This window comes from Grampus griseus, assembly GCF_964374135.1.
Source record: "Grampus griseus genome assembly, chromosome: 1".
Classification (NCBI taxonomy): Eukaryota; Metazoa; Chordata; class Mammalia; order Artiodactyla; family Delphinidae; genus Grampus; species Grampus griseus.
This window is the reverse complement of record NC_139017.1, coordinates 117,605,597-117,628,584: the sequence shown is the minus strand read 5'-3', so window position 1 is coordinate 117,628,584 and position 22,988 is coordinate 117,605,597. Positions and strand designations below refer to the sequence as shown.

The window sequence follows — 22,988 nt, the reverse complement described above, 5'->3', positions numbered from 1 at the left end:
GTTGTAACTTAAGGCTAATTATGTCCAAATATAATCCATTTCTGTCATCCTATTCCCAACACTTTAGTTGACTAATTCTTTACCTTGTGTTATTTGTGACCACGGATGCTACAGAATTATAAATTCTTCTCTCAAGGAAGGGATCACCTCTTAATTTCATTAATTATTCCCTACTACCAAACACTGTTTTATTTGCAAAATAACTCAATAAACATTTGTTATTATGGATACAAAATATAAAATAATATTTACCTAACTTAGGACATACTAAAAATAAGAGCTTCAGAGTTCAGAATATTAATATGACCAGATTTTCCACAAGTAACAAGAATGCTCTAAGGCTGAAAACAACTTTTAAAAATAGAATAAAAGCATAAATCTAAAATATTTTAAAAATGCATATAATTTGTTACACTGTATAGAAAGTTAATGGGTAGAGCCATATGTTAATTTAAAAGTGATGCATTTAGGGTGTCATGTGATTGTGTGAAGTTAATAGTTTATTAACTTCTAAACCATACAACAGTGAGCATCCTTAAAGAATGAAGAAAAAGATGTGCATTAGCATTCTAAATTCAGGTAGTTCTGTAGACGAACAGGAATTAGAAGTGAAAATATTCCATTTGGGAGCATATTGTTGGTCAGTAGTTGAGCCCTGATGGTTATTCTGCAAAGATGTAATAGTTCACATGGATCTTTGTATCTTGTTGAAGGAATGTAGTCCAGCCAATTTGAAATAATTGGACGTCTTCCTAAACTTAGCTGCGTCTAAAGGAAAGGGAAAAGGGAAATTATAAACAGTTTAATTGTTTTATTTGAATTCACAAAATGTATCTTAAATTTATTTAACCCTTATAATATTTTTTCTAAAACGTTTTGAGGCAAGAATTTTTACTCCCATTTTATTCTCACAATCATATATAAGGTTTAATGTGTCTAAGGACACAAAACATTATTTCTTACAACAGTGAATCTGTATGTTTTTAATTTTAGACAGATCATACATACACTTATGGTTTATTAGCTTCTTCTAGAGTAGTGTTGCCAATTTGACCAGTTTGACTGGAATTATCTAGGAGACTTTAGAAAATATTAATGCTGAGGTTCTACTCCAGAATTTCTGATTTAGTTAGTGTGGGTTGGGCACAGACAACATAAATCCTAAAAGTTCCACCAGGTGATTCCAACCATTGTAGAGTAAAACTACATACTGCTGAATCATGAGAAGACCTAACAAGAGGCCCATACACATGAAGATAACTTTTTACGTTTTAGTTAAGCTACCCTTTTAAAGATTTAGTTCTAGAAGCCAAATGTTATTAGGCTGATTTAGAAGTAAAAGACATTACTGTGTTATAGAGGTACTTCTCCAGAAGAACCTGCACTCTACAGACTACATGACACTTTAACTTAAATGATATATAATTTTTCATTGTTCAGTAAACAATTATTTAAAGAATATCTCATGTATACTCAGCATTGACCTTGGTGCTTGGGATAATTGCTAGGCTACGCAAAATAGACATAGCCTCTGCAATCACAGAACTGTGGTCTAGAAGTAAAGATATCTAAATGTATATTTACAGTAAAACTGGCAAATGTGGAAATGAAAAGCAGGGTTATTTAGAGTTCTTTAAGCTGGTTTTTATGCCATTTTTCACCTTATTGCTCAATGCTACTTCACTTATTAAGCTGAAATTCATTGGAATCCAGCTTTAACTTCTTTGCCACTTAGGTGATTTTGATCAACTCATTCTCTCCTAGTACTCTTCTATTTTGAGGGTACCTCAGCAATAGCATTCATGAACCTGGTTGAGAATCGATATGTCCTATAAAAATTGTGCAGGACTAACACTGGACAAGGACAAGCAAATTACTAAAGAAGCAAAAAAAAAATTTTTTTAACATTTTTATTGGAGTATAATTGCGGTGTGTCAGTTTCTGCTGTATAACAAAGTGAATCAGCTATACGTATATGTACATCCCCCTTTCTCCTCTCTCTTGTGTCTCCCTCCCTCCCTCCCTATCCCACCCCTCTAGGTGGTCACAAAGCACCAAGCTGGTCTCCCTGTGCTATGTGGCTGCTTCCCACTAGCTATCTATTTTACATTTGGTAGTGTATATATGTCCATGCCACTCTCTCACTTCGTCCCAGCTTACCCTTCCCCCTCCTCGTGTCCTCAAGTCCATTCTCTATGTCTGCATCTTTATTCCTGTCCTGCCCCTAGGTTCTTCAGAACCATTACTTTTTTTTTCAGATTCCATATATATGTGTTAGCATACGGTATTTGTTTTTCTCTTTCTGACTTACTTCACTCTATATGACAGTCTCTAGGTCCATCCACCTCACTACAAATAACTCAATTTTTTTTCTTTTTATGGCTGAGTAATATTCCATTGTATATATAAAGAAGCAAAAAAATTTTTTTTATTTTTTTGTTTTAAAAATTAGTTGCCAAGGACTTCTCTGGTGGTCCAGTGGTTAAGAGTCTGCGCTTCCAGTACAGGTGGCGTGGGTTCAATCCCTGGTCAGCGAACTAAACTAAGATTCCACATGCCATGTGGTACAGCCATAAAAACAAAAACAAAAAATAGCAACAAAAATTGGTGCCAGGGCTTCCCTCATGGCACAGTGGTTAAGAATCTGCCTGCCAATGCAGGGGACACAGTTTCGAGCCCTGGTCCGGGAAGATCCCACATGCCGCAGAGCAACTAAGCCCGTGTGCCACAACTACTGAGCCTGCGCTGTATAGCCTGTGAGTCACAACTACTGAGCCCATGAGCCGCAATTACTGAAGCCCACATGCCCAGAGCCCGTGCTGCACAACAAGAGAAGCCACCGCAATAAGTCCGCAGACCACAACCAAGAGTAGCCCCCGCTCGCCACAACTAGAGAAAGCCCATGCACAGCAACGAAGACCCAATGCAGACAAAAATAGATAAATAAAATAAATTTTTTTTTTAAATGCTTAAAAAGAAATTTGGTTGCCAAAATAATTTGACGAATTTGCTGTCCTTACAATTGGCCCAGGCATGGTTGATTGATATGCATTGTTAAAGCTTAAAAAACTTAAAGACCCAACAGAACTATATTTCTTAGGAGTTTATTTCTGAAGTCACACCTTTAAAGATAAGGGGAACTGCTAGATTCCTTGGTACTTTGACTGGTTTAAATTTATAGGGGTAGCTTTCTTTACCTTATGCAGACATTTCTTTTTTTTAAATTAATTTTTATTGGAGTATAGTTGCTTTACAATGTTGTGTTAGCTTCTACTGCACAGCAAAATGAAACAGTTATACATGTACATATATCCCCTCCATTTAGGACACTACAGTGCATTAAAATGTAGAGTTCCCTGTGCTGTACAGTATGTTCCCATCAGTTGTCTATCTTATACTTATTTCTTGATACTAATAGACATGATACAATTTGATGCTGAAACTTGCAGTTCATTTTGACAGGATAAACATGCCCTTCATGTGGTTGTTTTTTTTTTAAACCTTATCAAGGAGAAACTTCACATTTCTGAGGGATAGATATTTTCAATTGAGCAAATATTTAAAGCCTTTATATTTTCATGCTTAAAATTGTTCAGGAATTTTGAAAAGGAAAATATGTTTCTTGATATGTGATTATAGTGGGGAGAAATGTAACTTTCATTTTACAATATTCTATTGGAAAAGAAGTCTGTTAAAAGTTTAATTTGTTCTGTTTTGTTTTTGTTTTTAAATTTATTTAATTTATTTATTTTTGCCTGTGTTGGGTCTTTGTTGCTGCGCGTGGGCTTTCTCTAGTTGCGGTGAGTGGGGGCTACTCTTCATTGCAGTACATGGGCTTCTCATCACGGTGGCTTCTCTTGTTTCGGAGCATGGACTCTAGGCTCGTGGGCTCAGTAGTTGTGGCTCGCGGGCTCAGTAGTTGTGCACAGGCTTAGTTGCTCCGCGGCATGTGGGATCTTCCCGGACCAGGGCTCAAACCCGTGTCCCCTGCATTGGCAGGCAGATTCTTAACCACTGAGCCACCAGGGAAGCCCTGTTCTGTTTTTGAGACATAGAAATCCTAATAAACAGGTTATTATGTAATTAGAATATAATAATAACATACATCTACTTAATAACTACTAAAATAAACTATACTAACTTTAAAAAAATTATTTTATATTTAGAAGACATAAAATTATGAAATAAAAGAGCTAATGCTCAAGATAATTAGAATTTTGCCTATTTTTAATTTATAAGCATATACTTAGTGATTCACTGGATTGATAGATGAAAAATTAACTTTATTCTTGCCTCACAATTTTATCTTAAAATTGATCGATATTTGAGGCCACACCCAAAGTACAGTATTTTGCTTACCTCTATTTCCCTGGTTGAAATGACAGAAAGCACTCTGGAACAAAGCACTAAACATGTTTTGGCATCTTCCTGGATGTCTACCAGTTCATGATCAACCATTATTCTCACTCTTGAGGGGTAGAGCAATATTGTTAACACAATGTTGATAGGGTTTTTTTCTCTTTCTATGATTCCATATTGCAGGAGTATTTTTAAGATATTGGATTGTCTCATCTGAGCTACGTAAAGTAGAGGTGTGATTCCACTTAATGGGCTTGGACTGTATACTGGTGTGAAAGTTCTGTGAATCAGACAAACAAGAAAAACCTCATTGAATATAGAGTTAAGAAATGTGGTAAAAACTTTGTCTTAACAGTAAAGGGAAAATAATAGTATTATCTTAAATAACATTAATATAACTTCTCCTTTATATATAGTATGTCTTAAAAAGAGTTTTCCACTCCAAATCTAGGCCAACCTGAAGGCCAAAAAGTAAGAAAACTGTACTACACACTTAAATCCCGTTTACACTTGTAAAAACAAACAAACAAAAAGATTTACAATGTATGGAAAGTGTTTAGTTTTAGTAATAGCAATTCTGTTTCTCATTTGAGAAATCCATAGTTATTGGAACTAATATTATGAAACTGATATAGCTCTGGAAAATCTAAAATGGAAAAGAGGGACAGACTTTTTTATTTCGCTTTATTAATAGAACAGAATTCTGTGACCCTTTTGTTTTTGTTGTTCTTGATCATGTATCAGGCTTGAGATTGAATTGAGTTTGAAAATTAGACTGAAAAGGAATAAGTTCAACTACCTTAATTCTATTTTTTCACTTTAATAAAATCAGAGTTGGTATTTTCAGGTTGAAGAAATGTAAATTATGATGAGGGTCATATCAGGTCCCTCAAGGACAGAATTTAATTTGCCTTCTTCAGTAGAGTTTTGAGAGTTCTCTGAAATCTTGTTTTTCCTGGAGTGCTATATGATGACTGGACTTGAAAATTTCTCCTCCCTTATGACAGAAATGAAAATGTTATTTTTTTCTAATTGTGTATAGTTCTTGCAATTGTTTCATTTAATAGACATTTATGTTTGCTATTGAATTGGTTACTATATGTAGATAGGACATGGTAGAATCAGCCACAGGGAATTTTGTATTAATTATCAAGCTTTGATTTGGCCAAGTAGACATGGTTTTTAGGACTAAAGGTCCTTGTCTCTGGAATTCTCTTGATTGATCTAATAAAATACTAATATATTCTGCAGAACAGCATACAAACTATAAATATTAGTTTCGGACAATTATGCCTAGCAAGAAAAGCATTATTCAAAAAGAACTTTAAGATTTAAAATAATTAAGATGGAAGGCAACATGGTATAGTGTTAAAAACAATAGAGATTTAAAGGTTCTAGATTCTAGGTTTTAGTTCTCCTAACTAATAAGTCAGCTTCTTTGAGTCTCCATTTCCTCATGCATTTATGTATTCATTTGCTCATCCATTCATTAACTAATTTATTTAACACTGGCTTGTCCAGAGTGTACTGAGTACTAGATATGCAAAGATGAAAGATGTAATCCTTGATCTCAAGATGCTTATTATAGTCTAGTAAGGGAAACAAACAAGTAATTCAGTAAATACAGTACAAGGTGATAATTGCTACGATAGAAACATGCTTGGGGAACTGTAGAAACACCAAGGAGGGACACCTAACTCTACCTGGGTTAGTCATTGCCTGTAGGTTATCCTGGATCTAAGACCTGAAGGTCATAGTAGGTGTGTGGCAATAAAAAGATTGGAAAGAATGTTTCATTTACAAACATAAACCAACACTGGAATATTGTTATGCAAGAACTAGCTATATAAAATACATCTTTTGTATTAGATAAGTTCTCTGGTTGAAGTGTATTTGGGGTCCTAGAGACCTCCCATATGGTGATTCTCTTGTCAAGAGCTCCAAAAAGTACAGTTTGAAAATTACTAGACCAACTAGTTTATCTCCAAAGCTTCACTGAGCTCTGAAATGCCAAGATTTTGTGATTAAAAAAAAATAGTGTGGTGCAGTGCAGAATAGTGTTTTAGAAATTAAGAAGTGGGATTTTTGTCATCACTCTACCAGTGGCACTATATCTATCCTTCTAACTCTGTATAAAGTATATATACACTCTCTCCTAGAGTCATCTCCAGATCAATATTGTCCTGAACATCTCATCTTTTTCACAAATACTTCCAACACATATCCAAAATTGAACTTCTAAACTACTTCTACATTCCCTCTCCTGATTCTTGGTATTCACTTTCCCAAACCACCACTGCATTCAACTCTTTCACATTTCTTTGATTTGTATATGTTCTTCCCTTCCATTTTCAATTCTGGGACAAGTCTTGCTCATCGTATAAGACCCTGTCTAATAAACTCTATGGCACTTTGTACATAGCTCCATTAAGCTCTTATCATTTTGGACAACTTGCTTAATGTCTCTAATCTTTCATTTTCTTATGTTCAAAATCAATGCGTGGGCAAGATAAACTATAAAATTTTAAGTTCTACAGGGCAATACTCTTTGTCTGTTTAATACACTTTTATATCCCTAAATGCCTAGAACAATGCTTGGCCCATCGTACATACTCAAATATATGTTAATTGATTTTTTTTTACCATTACCCTGAAAATTATTATTTTAAAGTTATTCTGTAGCTTTCGGGCCTAGTCAGAATTTTAGTGAAGCGCAATCATTTAACATTTTCAAAAGCAGTCTAATTTATTCATCTTGCTAACTCTTAAGAAGATATTTGCCTTAAGAGACTTATAAGTATGGGAATTCACGGGACTTAGGGGACAAAAAATACTGTAAGTGGCGCTTGTTAAGATTTAGAGATATTAGTTGATTTTAAGATATTAAGATTGACATTACTGTAGAAGATATTTTGGACCAAAAATGTTGAAAACATAACTAAAACTCAAATAGGTTTAAAATGAGATTCAAAAGTCTAGTCTGTACCCAAATGACATATAATTAATCCTCATGTTTAAAGATCATGTTATTGTAAACCAAAATTTGCTTAATCTGTCCTGACAGTTAATTATTACAGTACTTATATGGATAGAATGAGACAAGCAAAGCAAGAATCAATTTTTAAATGTGAGGTTAATGAACTGAACCCTCTGTATCTGAAAACCTGTCATATATGCACTTATGAAATGGGACATAATATTTCCATATAGACATGCAGGGAATGATTCCGTTTTGTAGCTATAATAATTATTTCTAAAAATTTTCCTAGCATTTCTCTTCTGGTTTCCAGCTGCCAATTTAATAGACCTTTCTTCATAATAATTTTGTCTTTGATATTTGACAGTTGACTTTCTTGAGATGTTTTCCCATGACTCCGTGGGACCATTCTCTTCAAGTTATGCATCTACCTCTTTGACTATTCATTCTCAACCCTCTTTCACTGATTCCTCTTCCTCTGCCCTCAACATCTAGGTAAAGTAGATGTGGCGTTTTGACTAATTTTCATCTGATTAATTGTTCTCAGGCAATTTCATCTATGACCATAACATGATAACTACTGTCTGTTAATTTATTCAACAAATACTTACTGAATGCATACTGTATGCCAGGCACCCTTTTGGGTACTTGGGATATATGAGTGAACAAAACAAAGATGCCGCTTCTTGCTAATATAGTAGTGAGGGATAACAGACAATATATAGCAGGAGGAACATAGCAAACAAGCCAATTTCATAATATGTTAGAAGGTTTGATAAGTATTCTGGGAAAAAGAAAAAGTAGTGCAGGATAAGAAGTATGGAAGTGCTGGGAAGGTGCAGTGAGGGCATTTCTCAATTTTATTTTATTTATTTTTTTAATTTAAATGCAGTTGACATGCAATATTATATTGGTTTCAGGTGTATAACATAGTGATTTGATATTTATACAATTATACATATTCAATATGAATTGATCACCACAATGATCTATCACCGTACAAAGTTATTACAATATTATTGACTATATTCCCTATGCTGTAAATTACATCCCCATGACCTATTTATTTTATAACTAGAAGTTTGTACCTCTTAATCTCCTTCACCTATTTTTCCCAATTCCATACTACCCCTGCCGTGAAACCAACAGTGTGTATCTACGAGTCGGTTTCCTTTTTGTTTTTTGTTTTGTTTTTTAGATTCCACATGTAAGTGAAATCATACAGTATTAGTTTTTCTCTATCTGACTTATTTCACTTAGCATAATACCCTCTAAATCTGTCCATGTTGTCACAAATAGCAAGATTTTATTCTTTTGTATGGCTGAGTAATAATACATTATATATATGTATATATGCACAAACACCACTTCTTTATCCATTCATCTATTGATGGACACTTAGGTTGCTTCCATATCTTGGCTATTGTAAATAATGCTGCAAGGAACATAGGGGTGCATGTATCTTTTTTAATTAGTATTTTCATTTTCTTCACATAAATACCCAGAAGTAGAATTGCTGGATCATATGGTAACTCTATTTTTAATTTTTTTGAGGAAACTACATACTATTTTCCATAGTGGCTGCACCAATTTACATTCCCACCAACAGTGCACAAGGGTTCCCTTTTCTCTATATCTTCACTAACACTTATTGGTGGTCTTTTTGATAATACGTGTTCTGACGGGGGAAGGTGATATCTCATTGTGCTTTTATAAATTTAGTTATTTATCTATTTATTTATCTATTTATGGCTGAGTTGGATCTTTGTTGCTGCACATGGGCTTTCTCTAGTTGTGGTGAGTGGGGGCTACTCTTGGTCGTGGTGCACAGGCTTCTCATTGCAGTGGCTTCTCTTGTTGTGGAGTGCAGGCTCTAGGCATGCGGGCTTCAGTAGTTGTGGCACACATGCTCAGTAGTTGTGGCTTGTGAGCTCTAGAGCGCAGGCTCAGTAGTTGTGGTGCAGGAGCTTAGTTGCTCCACAGCATGTGGGGCCTTCCCGGACCAGGGCTGAAACCCATGTCCCTTGCATTGGCAGGTGGATTCTCAACTGCTGCGCCACCAGGGAAGCCCCCTCAATATGGTTTTAATTTGCAGTTCTCTGGTGATTAGTGATGTTGAGCATCTTTTCACATATCTATAGGCCATCTGTATGTCTTCCTTGGAAAAAAGTACCTATTCAGGTCCCCTGCACCTCTTTAAATTTGATTTTTATAATATTGAGTTGTATGAGTTCTTTATATGTTTTAGATTTTTTTTTTTTTTTCAGTATGCAGGCCTCTCACTGTTGTGGCCTCTCCCGTTGCGGAGCACAGGCTCCAGACACGCAGGCTCAGCAGCCATGGCTCATGGGCCCAGCCGCTCCGCGGCATGTGGAATCTTCCCGGACCGGGGCACGAACCTGTGTCCCCTGCATCGGCAGGCGGACTCTCAACCACTTGCGCCACCAGGGAAGCCCTATATGTTTTAGATATTAACCACTGGTTGGATATATTGTTTGCACATAACTCTCCCCACTCAATAGGTTGCCTTTTCATTTTTTTGATGGTTTCTTTTGCTATCCAAAAGCTTTTTAGTTTGATGTAGTCCCATTCGTTTAGTTTTGCTTTTGTTGCCCTTGCCTGAGGATACATATCCTAAAAAATATTGCAAAGACTGATGTAAAATTGCATACTGCCTATGTTTTCATCTAGAAGTTTTATGGTTTCAGGTCTTATATTTAGATCTGTAACCATTTTGAGTGTATTTTTGTATATGGTGTAACAAAGTGGTCCAGGTTGATTCTCTCGTGTGTAGCTGTCCAGTTTTCCCAACACCATTTATTGAAGATGTTGTTTTTTCCCCATTGTATATTCTTGCCTCCTTTGTTATAGATTGATTGACCATATAAGCATGGGTTTATTTTTGGACTGTCTATTCTGTTCCATTGATCTATGTGTCTGTTTTTGTGCCAGTACTATACACTTTTGATGACTATAGCTTTGAAGTATAGCTTGAAATCAGGGAGCATGATACCTCCAGCTTTGTTCTTCTTTATAAAGGTTGCTTTGGCTGTTCATGGTCTTTCAAGATTCCATACAAATTTTAGGATTATTGGTTTCAGTTTCATGAAAAATACCATTGTTATTCTGATAGGGATTGCATTGAATCTGTAGATTGCTTTGCGTAGTTTGGACATTTTAACTGTTAATTCTTTGAATCCATGAGCATGATATATCTTTCCATTTATTTGATCAATACCTTCAATTTCTTTCATCAATATCTTATAGGGTTTTTTGTGGTAAGTTTATTTATTTATTTTGGCTGCATTGGGTCTTTGTTGCTGTACACAGGCTTTCTCTAGTTGCAGCAAGAGGGAGCTACTATTCGTTGCAGTGTGCGGACTTCTCATTGCAGTGGCTTCTCTTGTTGCAGAGCATGGGCTCTAGGTGCTCGGGCTTCAGTAGTTGTGGCTTGCGGGCTCAGTAGTTGTGACTCGCAGGCTCAGTAGTTGTGGCGCACAGGCTTAGTTGCTCCGCAGCATGTGGGATCTTCCCAGACCAGGGCTCAAACCCGTGTCCCCTGCATTGGCAGGCGGATTCTTAACCACTGCACCACCAGAGAAGTCCCAATATCTTATAGTTTTCAGAGTACAGGTTTTTCACCTCCTTGGTTAAATTTATTGCGAGATGTTTTATTCTTTTGACACAATTATAGATGGGATTGTTTTCTTAATTTCTCTTTCTGATAGTTGGTAACATTTAGAAATGCAATAGATTTCTTTATTGATTTTGTATCCTGCAACTTTACTGGATTTGTTTATTAGTTCTAATAAATTTTTTATGGACTCTTTAGGGTTTTCTCTATACAGTATCATGTCATCTGCAAATACTGACAGTTTTACTTTTTTCTTTCCAATTTTTCCAATTTTGTCTCTTTTTCTTGTTTGATTTGCTCTGGCTAGGACTTCCAATACTATGTTGAATAAAAGTGGTGATAGTGGGCATCCTTTTCTTGTTCCTGATCTTAGAGGAAAAGCTTGCAGGTTTTCAACTGAATAATATGTTAACAATGAGTTTATTATATATAGCCTTTATTATGTTGAGGTATGTTCCCTCTATACCCACTTTGTTGAGAGTTTATATCATAAATGGATGTTGAATTTTGTCAAATGTTTTTTTCTGCCTCTATTGAGATGATTATATGGTGTTATTCTTTGTTTTGTTAATGTGGTGTATCAGGTTGATTGATTTACACATATCGAACCATTCTTGCATCCCTGGAATAAATTCTACTTGATCATGGTGTATATCCTTTTAATGTATTGTTGAATTTGGTTTGTTATTCTTTTGTTGAGGATGTTTGCATCTGTGTTCATCAGGGATATTGGCCTGTAATTTTATTTTATTTTATTATTTTTTTCAAAGTGCGTTTATCTGCTTTTGGTATCAGGCTAATGTGGGCCTCATAGAATGAGTTTGGGAGCATTCCTTCCTTTTCAATTTTTTGGATGGTTTGAGAAGGATTAAGTCCTTTTTGAATGTTTGGTAGAATGCATGAAAGTGTCTGGTCCTGAACTTTTGGCATTTTCCAATTTTAAATAGGATTATAGGAGAGGGCTGTACTGAAATGTGACATTAGATAAAGAAGAAGGAGATGGAGAAGTTAGCCATTTGGACATTTAAGAACCCTAAGGCAGGAGAGTGTGCCTGGGGTGGTGGAGGAAGAGTAAGGGAGCCTGTGTGGCTAAAAGTGTGAAAAGGGTGAGGGATAGTAGGAAATGAGGACAGAGGTAATGGGATGTCACATCGTGTAAAGCCTTGCAGATCACTATAAGAACTTCATCTTTTACTCTAAATGGAATGGAAGAGCCACTGGAGATTTTGAGTAAAAAAAAGCAGCACGATCTCACCTTTATTGAGAATTTGTTATGGAATAGAAGGAGAGAAATCACTTAACTTAGGTGATAACAGTGGAGATGATCAAATTCTGTATATTGTTTAAAGGTAGACTCAACAGATGTCCTGACAGACTAAGATGTGCAATGTAAAAGAGAGACATCAAGGATGACACTACATAATAGCTACCTACTGCACATCTTTACCTGGATATCCCTTAGGCAATGCAAACACATGCATCCAAAACTGACTTTGTAGTCTCTTGTAATAATTTTGATAGATTTGTGGCATGACCATTGTGGTAGACTGAAATAGCCTCTCAATATGGCAAAAGGGATTTTGCAGATATAATTAGGATAAGGATCTTGAGGTGTGAGATTATCCAGGGGGGCCCAGTATAATCGCAAGAGTCCTTATAAGAGATGTCAGAGAATGACAGAAGCAGAGCCAGTGAAGGAGATAGGACTACAGTGTTGGCTTTGAAGATGGAGGAAGAGACCATGAACCAAGGAATGTAGGCAGCTCTAGAAGCTGGCAAAGGCAGCTAGAGTATCTAGCTAGAGCCCTCTAAGGCTCTCCCTTAGAACCTCCAGAAGGAACCCACCCTGTGACATCTTGATTTTAGCCCTTGTAGCCTCATTTTGGACTCTGACCTTCAGAACTATAAAATAATAAATTTATATTATTTTAAGCCACTAAGTTTGTGGCAGCTTTGTTACAGCAGCAAAAGGAAGCTAATACAATCATCAACGAGTCTCAAAATTTAGAAATTTGAGGAGTAACTCTTCTCTTTCATTTTCTACTTCTAATCACCTACTGTAATGCCTGGTTATTCTATTTAGTAATATCTCTTCTTTTCCCTATTGCTATTGTTTTTAGTTTAAGTCCTCATTATGATTTACCTAGGGATTCGGGGGGGGATGGTGGCAGAGCAGATTAGTTCTTCCCCCAAAACTATTATAAGTACACATGTAATCTTAGTTAGCACACTGGGCATGCTATGCAAATTCAGTTTCAAGCACCTCCTCTAACCACCTCCCTCTTTTCAATCAGATTGCTTCCCTCAACCCTTCCTCTACAGAAATTCTGGACCTGCCATTCTACCTGGAGTGTTTGAGCAGTCTACTAACTAGCCTCCCTAATTCTAGCTGCACCCTCCCTTACCACAGTCCAGTCTTCAAATGGGAGCTGATGAATCTTTTCATACTTCAAGTCTGAAAAGACCTTCACTGATTGGGCATCACCCATGGTATAAATTTCAAATTCCTTGGTATGGCCTCCAAAGTCCTTCAAGGGCTCTCTTTTAGGCCTTATCTGTCACTATTACCTGATTTCCATCTCACTCTCTAGCAATTGCTGAATTGCCTGTAGTCACTGTATACAACGTGTTTGTATCTCTCTTGGCTTTAGTCAGCCTCTCTCTGCCTAGATTACATTTCTTCAAGGGAAAGACAGGGAAAACTCCTTTTTACATTTTAAAAATAAATTTAAGACATCACCTCTTCTAAAGTGCCTTCTCCGATACCAGCTCCTCCCCAATATTAACGATGTCCTCTGTTCTTTCTACCTCTATATGCTTCTATTTTTGAACTTATAGTATAATTATAATTTTTTATGGCTTATGTACTAGTCTGTGAGCTCTCCAAAATCAGGAAATATGTCTACTTTGTTTTTGTATCCTCAGCAAATAACACAGTGCCTGGTACTTAGAAAATGCTTAATAAATGATTATTGTTATTTTAACTGAATGATGTCATCTCTCTTTATCCACTTACAGTCTTCCATACTGTAGCATTTATTTTTGCAGGTTTATTGCAAAAATGAACAAACTTAAGTTCCTTTCTCTCATTAATTCTGTCTCTTCTCCTCCAGAGACCTATTTAGACACCTCATTATTGGGTTAGCGAAATTATCAAACTGGAGTGTATACAGGGGAAGGTGACCAAAGAATGATGCTGCTATGGAAATAAAGAACAACAGATAATAGGAAACGTAAGGTATTTATTATGGGAACATAATAGCTATGTTCAAATATTTGAGAGGTTTTCATACAGGACAGAGAATGAGTAGACTTTGTATTCTATATCTCTGGGGGTAGAGTTGGAGAAATGGAGACAGAATTCAGTGCACTATGAGGAAGAAGAATCTAATAAAACTGTATAAAAATTCATTTTTTCATCCAACACAATCTTCATTAACCACTTACTATGCATCTGCATAGTTCTAGACGTGAGGATTCAAAGCTGAAGCAATAGTCAAAGTTCCTCCTTTCATGGAGCTTACTTTTAGCAAGAGTAGACAGTGGACAACAAATGTGTGGTTGGAATATAGTGTTCAAGGGGGAGAATGACATGAGATTAGAATTTGGGAGATTGGATTTGGGGACATATCATATGGGAGGTGTTTTTTTTGTTTTTTTTTTTTTAATTTTTGGCTGCGTTGGGTCTTTGTTGCTGCACGTGGGCTTTCTCTAGTTGTGGCGAGCCAGGGCTACTCCTCGTTGGGGTGTGCAGGCCTCTCACTGTGGTGGCCTCTCCCGCTGCAGAGCATGGGCCCTAGGCGCGTGGGCTTTGGTAGCTGTGGCCCACGGGCCCAGTTGCCCTGTGGCACGTGGGACCTCCCCGACCAGGACTCAAACCCGTGTCCCCTGCATTGGCAGGCGGACTCTCAACCACTGCACCATCACAGAAGTCCCCATATGGGAGTTTTAAAAAATGGTTATTGAGTTGGAATTTTATTTCACCTGTAGTAGGAAAACTTTGGATGATTTTAAGCGTGGGTGGTATGGCCTATTTTACATTTTTATAAGGTCACTCAGGCTTCTGAGTCAAGAATCGATTGTAAGAGGGAAGAGTGGAAGCTGGAAGACTCTTTAGGAGTCCATTGGAGTTGTCTAGGCAAGAGACAATGGTGGCTTCACCTACGTTAGAAACTGAGAAGATGAAAAGTATAACTAATTGTTACATATTTTAGAGATTAAATAAAAAAGATTTGCTGATGTGTTGTGAAAGAAAGAGAAGAAGCAAACATAAATCCTAGATTTTTGGCCTGAGCAACAGAGGCCATTAATCAAGTGCAGAATTCAGGGGAAGGAGCAAGTTGGCAGGTATAGTGTGAGTAAGATCAGTATTCTGTTTTGATTCTGTTAAATTTGAGATGCTTTGTGGAGATGTTGAGCAGACAGCCTCATATAGGAGGAGTCTGGAGCTCAGAAGAGTGGTCATGGCTGGAGATAAAGATTTGGGAGTCATTGGCATATCGTAATATTTAAAGTCGTGGGACTGGGTAAAATCTTTGAGGGAAAATGAGTGGCTAGGAAAGAGAAGGGTCCCTGGCAAAGGAATGATTTACCTCAGGAAATAGTTAACTCACTACTACTAGAGTTGTTCAAGCAGAGACCAGATGAGCACCAACCAGAGATGCACTCTGGGAGTTGCTGCCCAGGAAGAGGGGTTAGGGGAGGTTTGCTAATGAATTGTTAGGTTCCATCTGAATTTAAAATTCTGTGAATCTGAAAGATCCTAAAGATATTGTGGTACTTAGAATTGGCCTGTAATGTGTTTTACCTTGTGGATGCATCTAAGTCAAAATCTGTTAATCTTCAAACAGTTTATTAAGACAGTTGTTAATGGCACTCTATCATGTCCCACCATATGTTTTTCTTTCATTTTCCTTTCTTTCCTTTCAGTTTTCCCTTCTTGCCCCTCATTAATCTTTTTTTTAACTTATTCTCTCTTCCTTTGTTTTACTTCATTTTTCTTTCCCATGGGCCTGCCAGGGATACACATAGGTACTACTTAACCCAGCTAGTGACACTCAGTGTTAGAAGCTGCTGATCTCTGCTATAGTTACAAATATAATGGTCGTAAAACAACCAAAAAGTACTACTTGGAGTTTTATTTATTGATATTGAAGACTTCAGCTCTCAGTTTTTGTACTTGGGTTATCATTAAGGAAAGTAATCCAGTGGTTCTCCATCACCACAGTGATACACAATCAAGAAAACAACTCTGCTTCAGGCAGAATCTAAATTGGTTTAGTCTTAAACTGATCTTATCTGTCTTGTTTTTCATTGAATACATGGTTCTATCATCATGCCTAGTACAGTGCCTCATGCATAGTAAGGTGGATGAATGAATAAATGCACATCTGTTCTAATCAAATTAATACCTAAAACCAAAGACTAAATTGCAGTTAGTGCAAACTAAGTAACTTTAAAATCTGTATTACAGACTACAACGAGGTCATATTGGACATTTTATTCTAAGATCCTCAGTAGTATTCATTAGCTAGATTGACATGTTGAGACAATGTGAAAATTTGGTTCTATAGCAGATTGAATCGGGTATTTGACGTTCACTGTGTTCAATTCTGGAGAATTTGGAGTCAAATTTATAATGTTTAACATAAAAATAAGGAATTATTATGTTTAACAAGTATGACTAAGTGAATATGTGTGTATATCCTGAATTATACTTTGAAAGACAATTTAGATAGTATATAGATAAACATTCTCAGTATTCTCAAAAAGAAGAGGTCACAGTATTACAAAAAAACAATGTCTTTGACTAGTTACAGAAATCTAGGTTGTGTAACACTTACATATAAGCTTTATAGAGCAAACCACTAGTAATTTATTGGTACATAATAATTTACATATAGGTAAAATTTTATTGAATAAATAATGAAGGAATGAACAAATGAATGAGCAATCAAGTCAGGATTCTTTATCCATATGTAGTCACTATGCATATACATTTTAGAAAAAGAGAAGTAGTATATCCTCCTAAAGAGAAATTTTCTCCTTTTATGTTGAAAAAATATGAGATTATTACCTCCATATCAGTGCCAGGTTACAACTTCTGTCTTGAACATAGTCTTTTGCCCTCTTGAGGAGCAATTCCACAAAGTCAGGATTACCTTTTCTGGCGAAAACCCAGTACAGAATTGTATTCACACATATTTCAGTAAATTCAAGATTAAAATTTAGTTCAAAACAGTATCTTGATTTTTCCACAAATGCAATATAATCTGTGAGTAGTATGTCAAACTGATGCAAGTCTCCGTACCTCAGAATTTTTGCCAGTGTTCTGTAAATCCTGGGTTCATAACAGTGATATCCCCGCTGACTCAAAAACTGCAAGGATGGTCTTTTAACAATTTTGTCAATGAGATCGCAGAATATATTGCTTTGTGGACAAGAAGTCTTTCGACATAATTTAGAAGATTTACTCATTGCTACTTAAGGCAACGATATAGAAATAAAATCACAGGAAGTCATACTGTAATCCTTGAGTTACTCTACAAACAGGAATTGCTCTTTAAACTGTAGCCAGAAATAAATATCATGTGAAATATTACCATTAAGTACTGGATGACATCACAATAGATGGAGATCTGTCATCAGCATAGGTCAGAAATTTGGGATCTTATATGTAACTGGTGACCTTTGAGAAAGACATATTGGACAGAAATGGCACATGAGAGAGCTATATAATATTAATATATATATATATAATATATATTGTATATTATATATAATATATATATAATATATATTTTTAACTTTCTAAGAATTCAACTCAAGCTAATATGTATGTTTATCAAGTGCTAAAATTACAGTCTATACATTAGACAAAATAGTATTAATAATCAGACTGATTATTCTTTTTAGGCTATCATATAACAAAGAGGTAATGATAGAGTGAAAAAGTTCAAGTACTGTTGTTCTCATGTTCTGCATGAGGACTGCACGTTCTCACTTAATCTTCATAGGATATTTTCCCTATGTTATAGTTGAGGAAACTAAGGCTTAGATAGGTTAATAAACCTACCAATAGGCACTGTATTAATTCTCAGAGAGAAAAGATGTCATACAATATTAAACAAAATTTGGAAACTTTGTTTTAGAATTGTAAGTTTTGTAGAGATTATTCCTCTCTATATTAGGCAGAATATATACAGTGGGGTCATTAAAAGTACTTCAAGCTGGGGCTTCCCTGGTGGTGCAGTGGTTAAGAATCCGCCTGCCAATGCAGGGGACACAGTTTCAAGCCCTGGTCCGGGAAGATCCCACATGCCATGGAGCAACTAAGCCCATGCGCCACAACTACTGACCCTGCTCTCTAGAGCCTACGAGCCACAACTACTGAAGCCCACTTGCCTAAAGCCCGTGCTCTGCAATGAGAAGCCACCTCAATGAGAAGGCCACGCACTGCAATGAACAGTAGCCCCTGCTCACCGCAGCTAGAGAAAACCCACACACAGCAACAAAAACCCAATGCAGCCGAAAATTAATTAATTAATTAATTTTTAGAAAAGTACTTCAAGCTTATTATGGCATCCTTGTCTCAGTAAAATAAAGCAGAAATATGTTAAGATTGTTTTATCATTATTTTGTAGTTAATGCTTCAGCCAACTTTCTGTTAAATTTAACAACCTTGAGTGTATTTATTAGCAATTTTAAAGGTATTTAAGTATTTTCTTTTTCCTTTTGCATATTTTTCTTTACATAATATGAATGATGTCTCTTTAGTAAAGGGAAGTTATAACTTTAGGTTTACTGTAATATACTTCCAGTAATATTGTATTTTATAAAATCCAAACTCTCTTTTAGCATAAAAACCTAATAAATACTGTCATCTTTGTAAAAACTAAGAATTTTGTTGTTTTCCTCTACTTTCTTTTTCTTCTTTTCCCTAATTCAAAAAATACATTTTTAATTGAACTATTTTTATTGATTTCTTAATAATACCAAATATAAAGGTTGTAAAAAATTGAAACATAATAGAACCAGTGAAAATCCCTCCTTAAGATAAACACATTAATCCTAAGCATAGGCCATGCCCACCGCCCAAACCCCACCCCTGCTTAGGCCCCACCCTCCACAACCAAGGACTTTCCACCTATTTTTTTTTTTTTCTTCTACTCCTCTGTTTAACTACTGTGGTTCTGTTTTACCTTCTGGTTGTTGTTTCATCTATATTTTTATTTTTGTATTCTTTCTAACATATCTGTTAATTTCCTAGTCTAATTTTATTTCTTTACTTTGTTATTGTTCTCCTTTTTTTTTTTTTTTTTTTTTGCCGCCCTGCACAGCTTGCAGGATCTAGGTTCATGAACCAGGGGTCAGGCTGAAGCTCCTGTGGTGGGAGCTCCGAGTCCGAACCACTGGACTAACAGAGAACCTCAGACCCCAGGGAATATTCATTGGAGTGAGGTCTCCTGGAGGTCTTCATCTCAGCACCAAGACCCAGCTCTACCCAATAGCCTACAAGCCCCACTGTTGGAAGCCTCAGGCCAAACAACCAGTAAGACAGGAACACAGTCCCACTCATCAAAAAAAAAAGGGGGGGGGGTGACAAAAACATATCTCACAGATGAAGGAGCAAGGTAAAATCCTACAAGACCAAATAAATGAAGGGGAAATAGGCAATCTACCTGAAAAATAATTCAGAGTAATGATAGTAGAGATGATCCAAAGTCTCAGAAATAGAATGGCGGCATGGATTGAGACAATACAAGAAATGTTTAACAAAGATCTAGAAGAACTAAAGAAAAAACAGAGATGAACAACACAATAACTGAAATGAAAAATACACTAGAAGGAAACAATAACAGAATAACTGAGGCAGGAGAATGAATAAGTGAGCTATAAGATGAAATGGTGGAAATAACTGCCGAGAAGCAGAATAAAGAAAAAAGAATGAAGATAATTGAAGACAATCTCAGAGATATCTGGGCAACACTAAACACACCAACATTCAAAGTATAGGGTCCCCGAAGAAGAAGAGAAAAAGAAATGGTCTGAGAAAATATTTGAAGAGATTATAGTGTAAAAACTTCCCCAACATGGGAAAGAAAAGAGTCACCCAAGTCCAGGGAGCCCATAGAGTCCCATACAGGATAAACCCTAGGAGAAACATCCATGATACATATTAATCAAACTAACAAAAATTAAATTCAAAGAAAAAAATATAAAAGCATTAAGGGAAAAACAAAAAATAACATATAAAGGAATTCCCATAACGTTATCAGCTGATTTTTCAGCAGAAACTGCAGGCCAGAAGGGAGTGGCAGTATATACTTAAAGTGATGAAAGAGAAAAACCTACAACCAAGATTACTGTACCCAGCAAGTATCTAATTTGATTTGAGAAATCAAAGGCTTTTCAGAGAAGCAAAAGCTAACAGAATTAAGCACCACCAAAGCAGCTTTACAACAAATGCTAAAGAAACTTATTCTAGGTGGTAAACACAAGAGATGAAAAAGACCCACAAAAACAAACCCAAAACAATTAAGAAAGTGGTGATAGGAACATACATATCGATAATAACCTTGAATATAAATGGATTAAATGTCCCAAGCAAAAGACACGGGCTCGCTGAATGAATACAAAAACATGACCCATATATATGCTGTCTACAAGAGACCCACTTCAGACCTAGGGACACATACAGACTGAAAGTGAAGGGATGGAAAAAGATATTCCATGCAAATGGAAACCAAAAGAAAGCTGGAATAGCAATACTCGTATCAGATAAAATAGACTTTAAAATAAAGACTCTTACAACAGATAAGGAAGGACACTACATAATGATCAAGGGATCAATCCAAGAAGAAGATACAACAATTGTAAATATTTACACACCCAACATAGGAGCACCTAAATACATAAGGCAAATGCTAACAATCATGAAAGGGGAAATCGGCAGTAACACAATAAAAGTAGGGGACTTGAACACCCCACTTACACCAATGGACAGATCATCCAAACAGAACATCAATAAGGAAACACAAGCTTTAAATGGCACAATAGGCCAGATAGATTTATAGAACATTCCACCTGAAAGTGGCAGAATACACTTTCTTCTCAAGTGCACATGGAACATTCTCCAGGATAGATCACATCTTGGGTCACAAATCAAGCCTCAGAAAATTTAAGAAAATTGGAATCATATCAAGCATCTTTTCTGACCACAACGCTGTGAGATTGGAAATCAGTTACAGGAAAAAAACTGAGAGAAACACAAATACATGGAGGCTAAATGGTGCTCTACTAATTAACCAAGATATCACTGAAGAAATCAAAGAAGAAATTTAAAAATACACAGAAACAAGTGACAACGAAAACATGATGCCCCAAAACCTATGGGATGCAGCAAAAGCAGTTCTAAGAAGGGAATTTATAGCAATTCAATCTCACCTCAAGAAACAAGGAGAATCTCAAATAAACAATCTAACCCTGCACCTAATGCAACCAGAGAAAAAGAACAAAGAAAACCCATAGTCAGTAGAAGGAAAGTAATCATAAAGATCAGAACAGAAATAAATGAAATAGAAACAAAGAAAACAATAGCAAAGATCAATAAAACTAAAACCGGTTCTTTAAGAAGATAAACAAAATTGATAAACCCTTAGCCAGACTCACCAAGAAAAGAAGGGAGCAGATGCAAATCAATAAAATTAGAAATGAAAAAGTAGAAATCACAACAAACACCACAGAAATACAAAGGATTATAAGCGACTACTACAAACAATTATACACTAATAAAATGGACAACCACGAAGAAATGGACAAATTCTTAGAAAGGTACAATTTTCCAAGACTGAACCAGGAAGAATTAGAAAATATAAACAGACCTATCACAAGTAATGAAATTGAGACTGTAATTAAAAATCTTCCAACAGGGCTTCCCTGGTGGCACAGTGGTTGAGAGTCCGCCTGCTGATGCAGGGGATACAGGTTCGTGCCCTGGCCTGGGAAGATCCCACATGCCACGGAGCAGCTAGGCCCGTGAGCCATGGTGTTGAGCCTGTGCATCTGGAGCTTGTGCTCTGCAACGGGAGAGGCCACAACAGTGAGAGGCCCGTGTACCGCAAAAAAAAAAAAAATCTTCCAACAAAAGTTCCAAAAAGTTCCAAAAATTCCAAAAAGTCCAGGAATGGATGGCTTCAGAGGCGAATTCTATCAAACATTTAGAGAAGAGCTAACACTGATCCTTCTCAAACTTAAACAAATTGCAGAGGGAGGAACACTCCCAAATTCATTATATGAAGTCACCATCACCCTGATACCAAAACCAAAAAAAGATATCACAAAGAAAGAACATTATAGACCAATATCACTGATGAACATAGATGCAAAAATCCTGAACAAAATACTAGCAAACAGAATCCAACAACATATTAAAAGGATCATACACCATGATCAAGTGGGGTTTATCCCAGGAATGCAAGGATTCTTCAATATATACAAATCAATCAATGTGATACACCATATCAACAAATTAAGGAATAAAACCCATATGATCATCTCAATAGATGCAGAAAAAGCTTTTGACAAAATTCAACACCGATTTATGATAAAAACTCTACAGAAAATGGGCATAGAGGGAAACTACCTCAACATAATAAAGGCCATGTATGACAAACCCACAGCAAACATCATACTCAATGGTGAAAAACTGAAAGCATTTCCACTAAGATCAGGAACAAGACAAGGATGTCCACTCTAGCCACTCTTATTCAACATACTTTTGGAAGTCCTAGCCACGGCAATCAGAGAAGAAAAAGAAATAAAAGGAATCCAAATCAGAAAAGAAGAAGTAAAACTGTCACTGTTTGCCAATGACATGATCCTATACATAGAAAATCCTAAAGATGCCACCAGAAAACTACTAGAGCTAATCAATGAATTTGGTAAAGTTGCAGGATACAAAATTAATGCACAGAAATCTCTGGCATTCCTATACACTAGGAACAAAAAATCAGAAAG

General features: G+C 36.2%; 1 protein-coding gene across 1 annotated transcript; it reads right to left on the bottom strand.

The window, feature by feature from the left end:
- Positions 1-561: 561 nt before the first annotated feature.
- On the bottom strand, positions 562-17,672 carry ASB17 (ankyrin repeat and SOCS box containing 17; the record flags this gene model as incomplete). Its single annotated transcript, XM_082665526.1, has 3 exons — positions 17,047-17,672; positions 4,360-4,639; positions 562-768 (listed from the first exon to the last, which is right to left on the bottom strand). Exons 1-3 carry the CDS (start codon positions 17,445-17,447, stop codon positions 562-564), a joined length of 888 nt encoding a protein of 295 aa, XP_082521652.1. The 5' UTR covers positions 17,448-17,672.
- Positions 17,673-22,988: the final 5,316 nt, after the last annotated feature.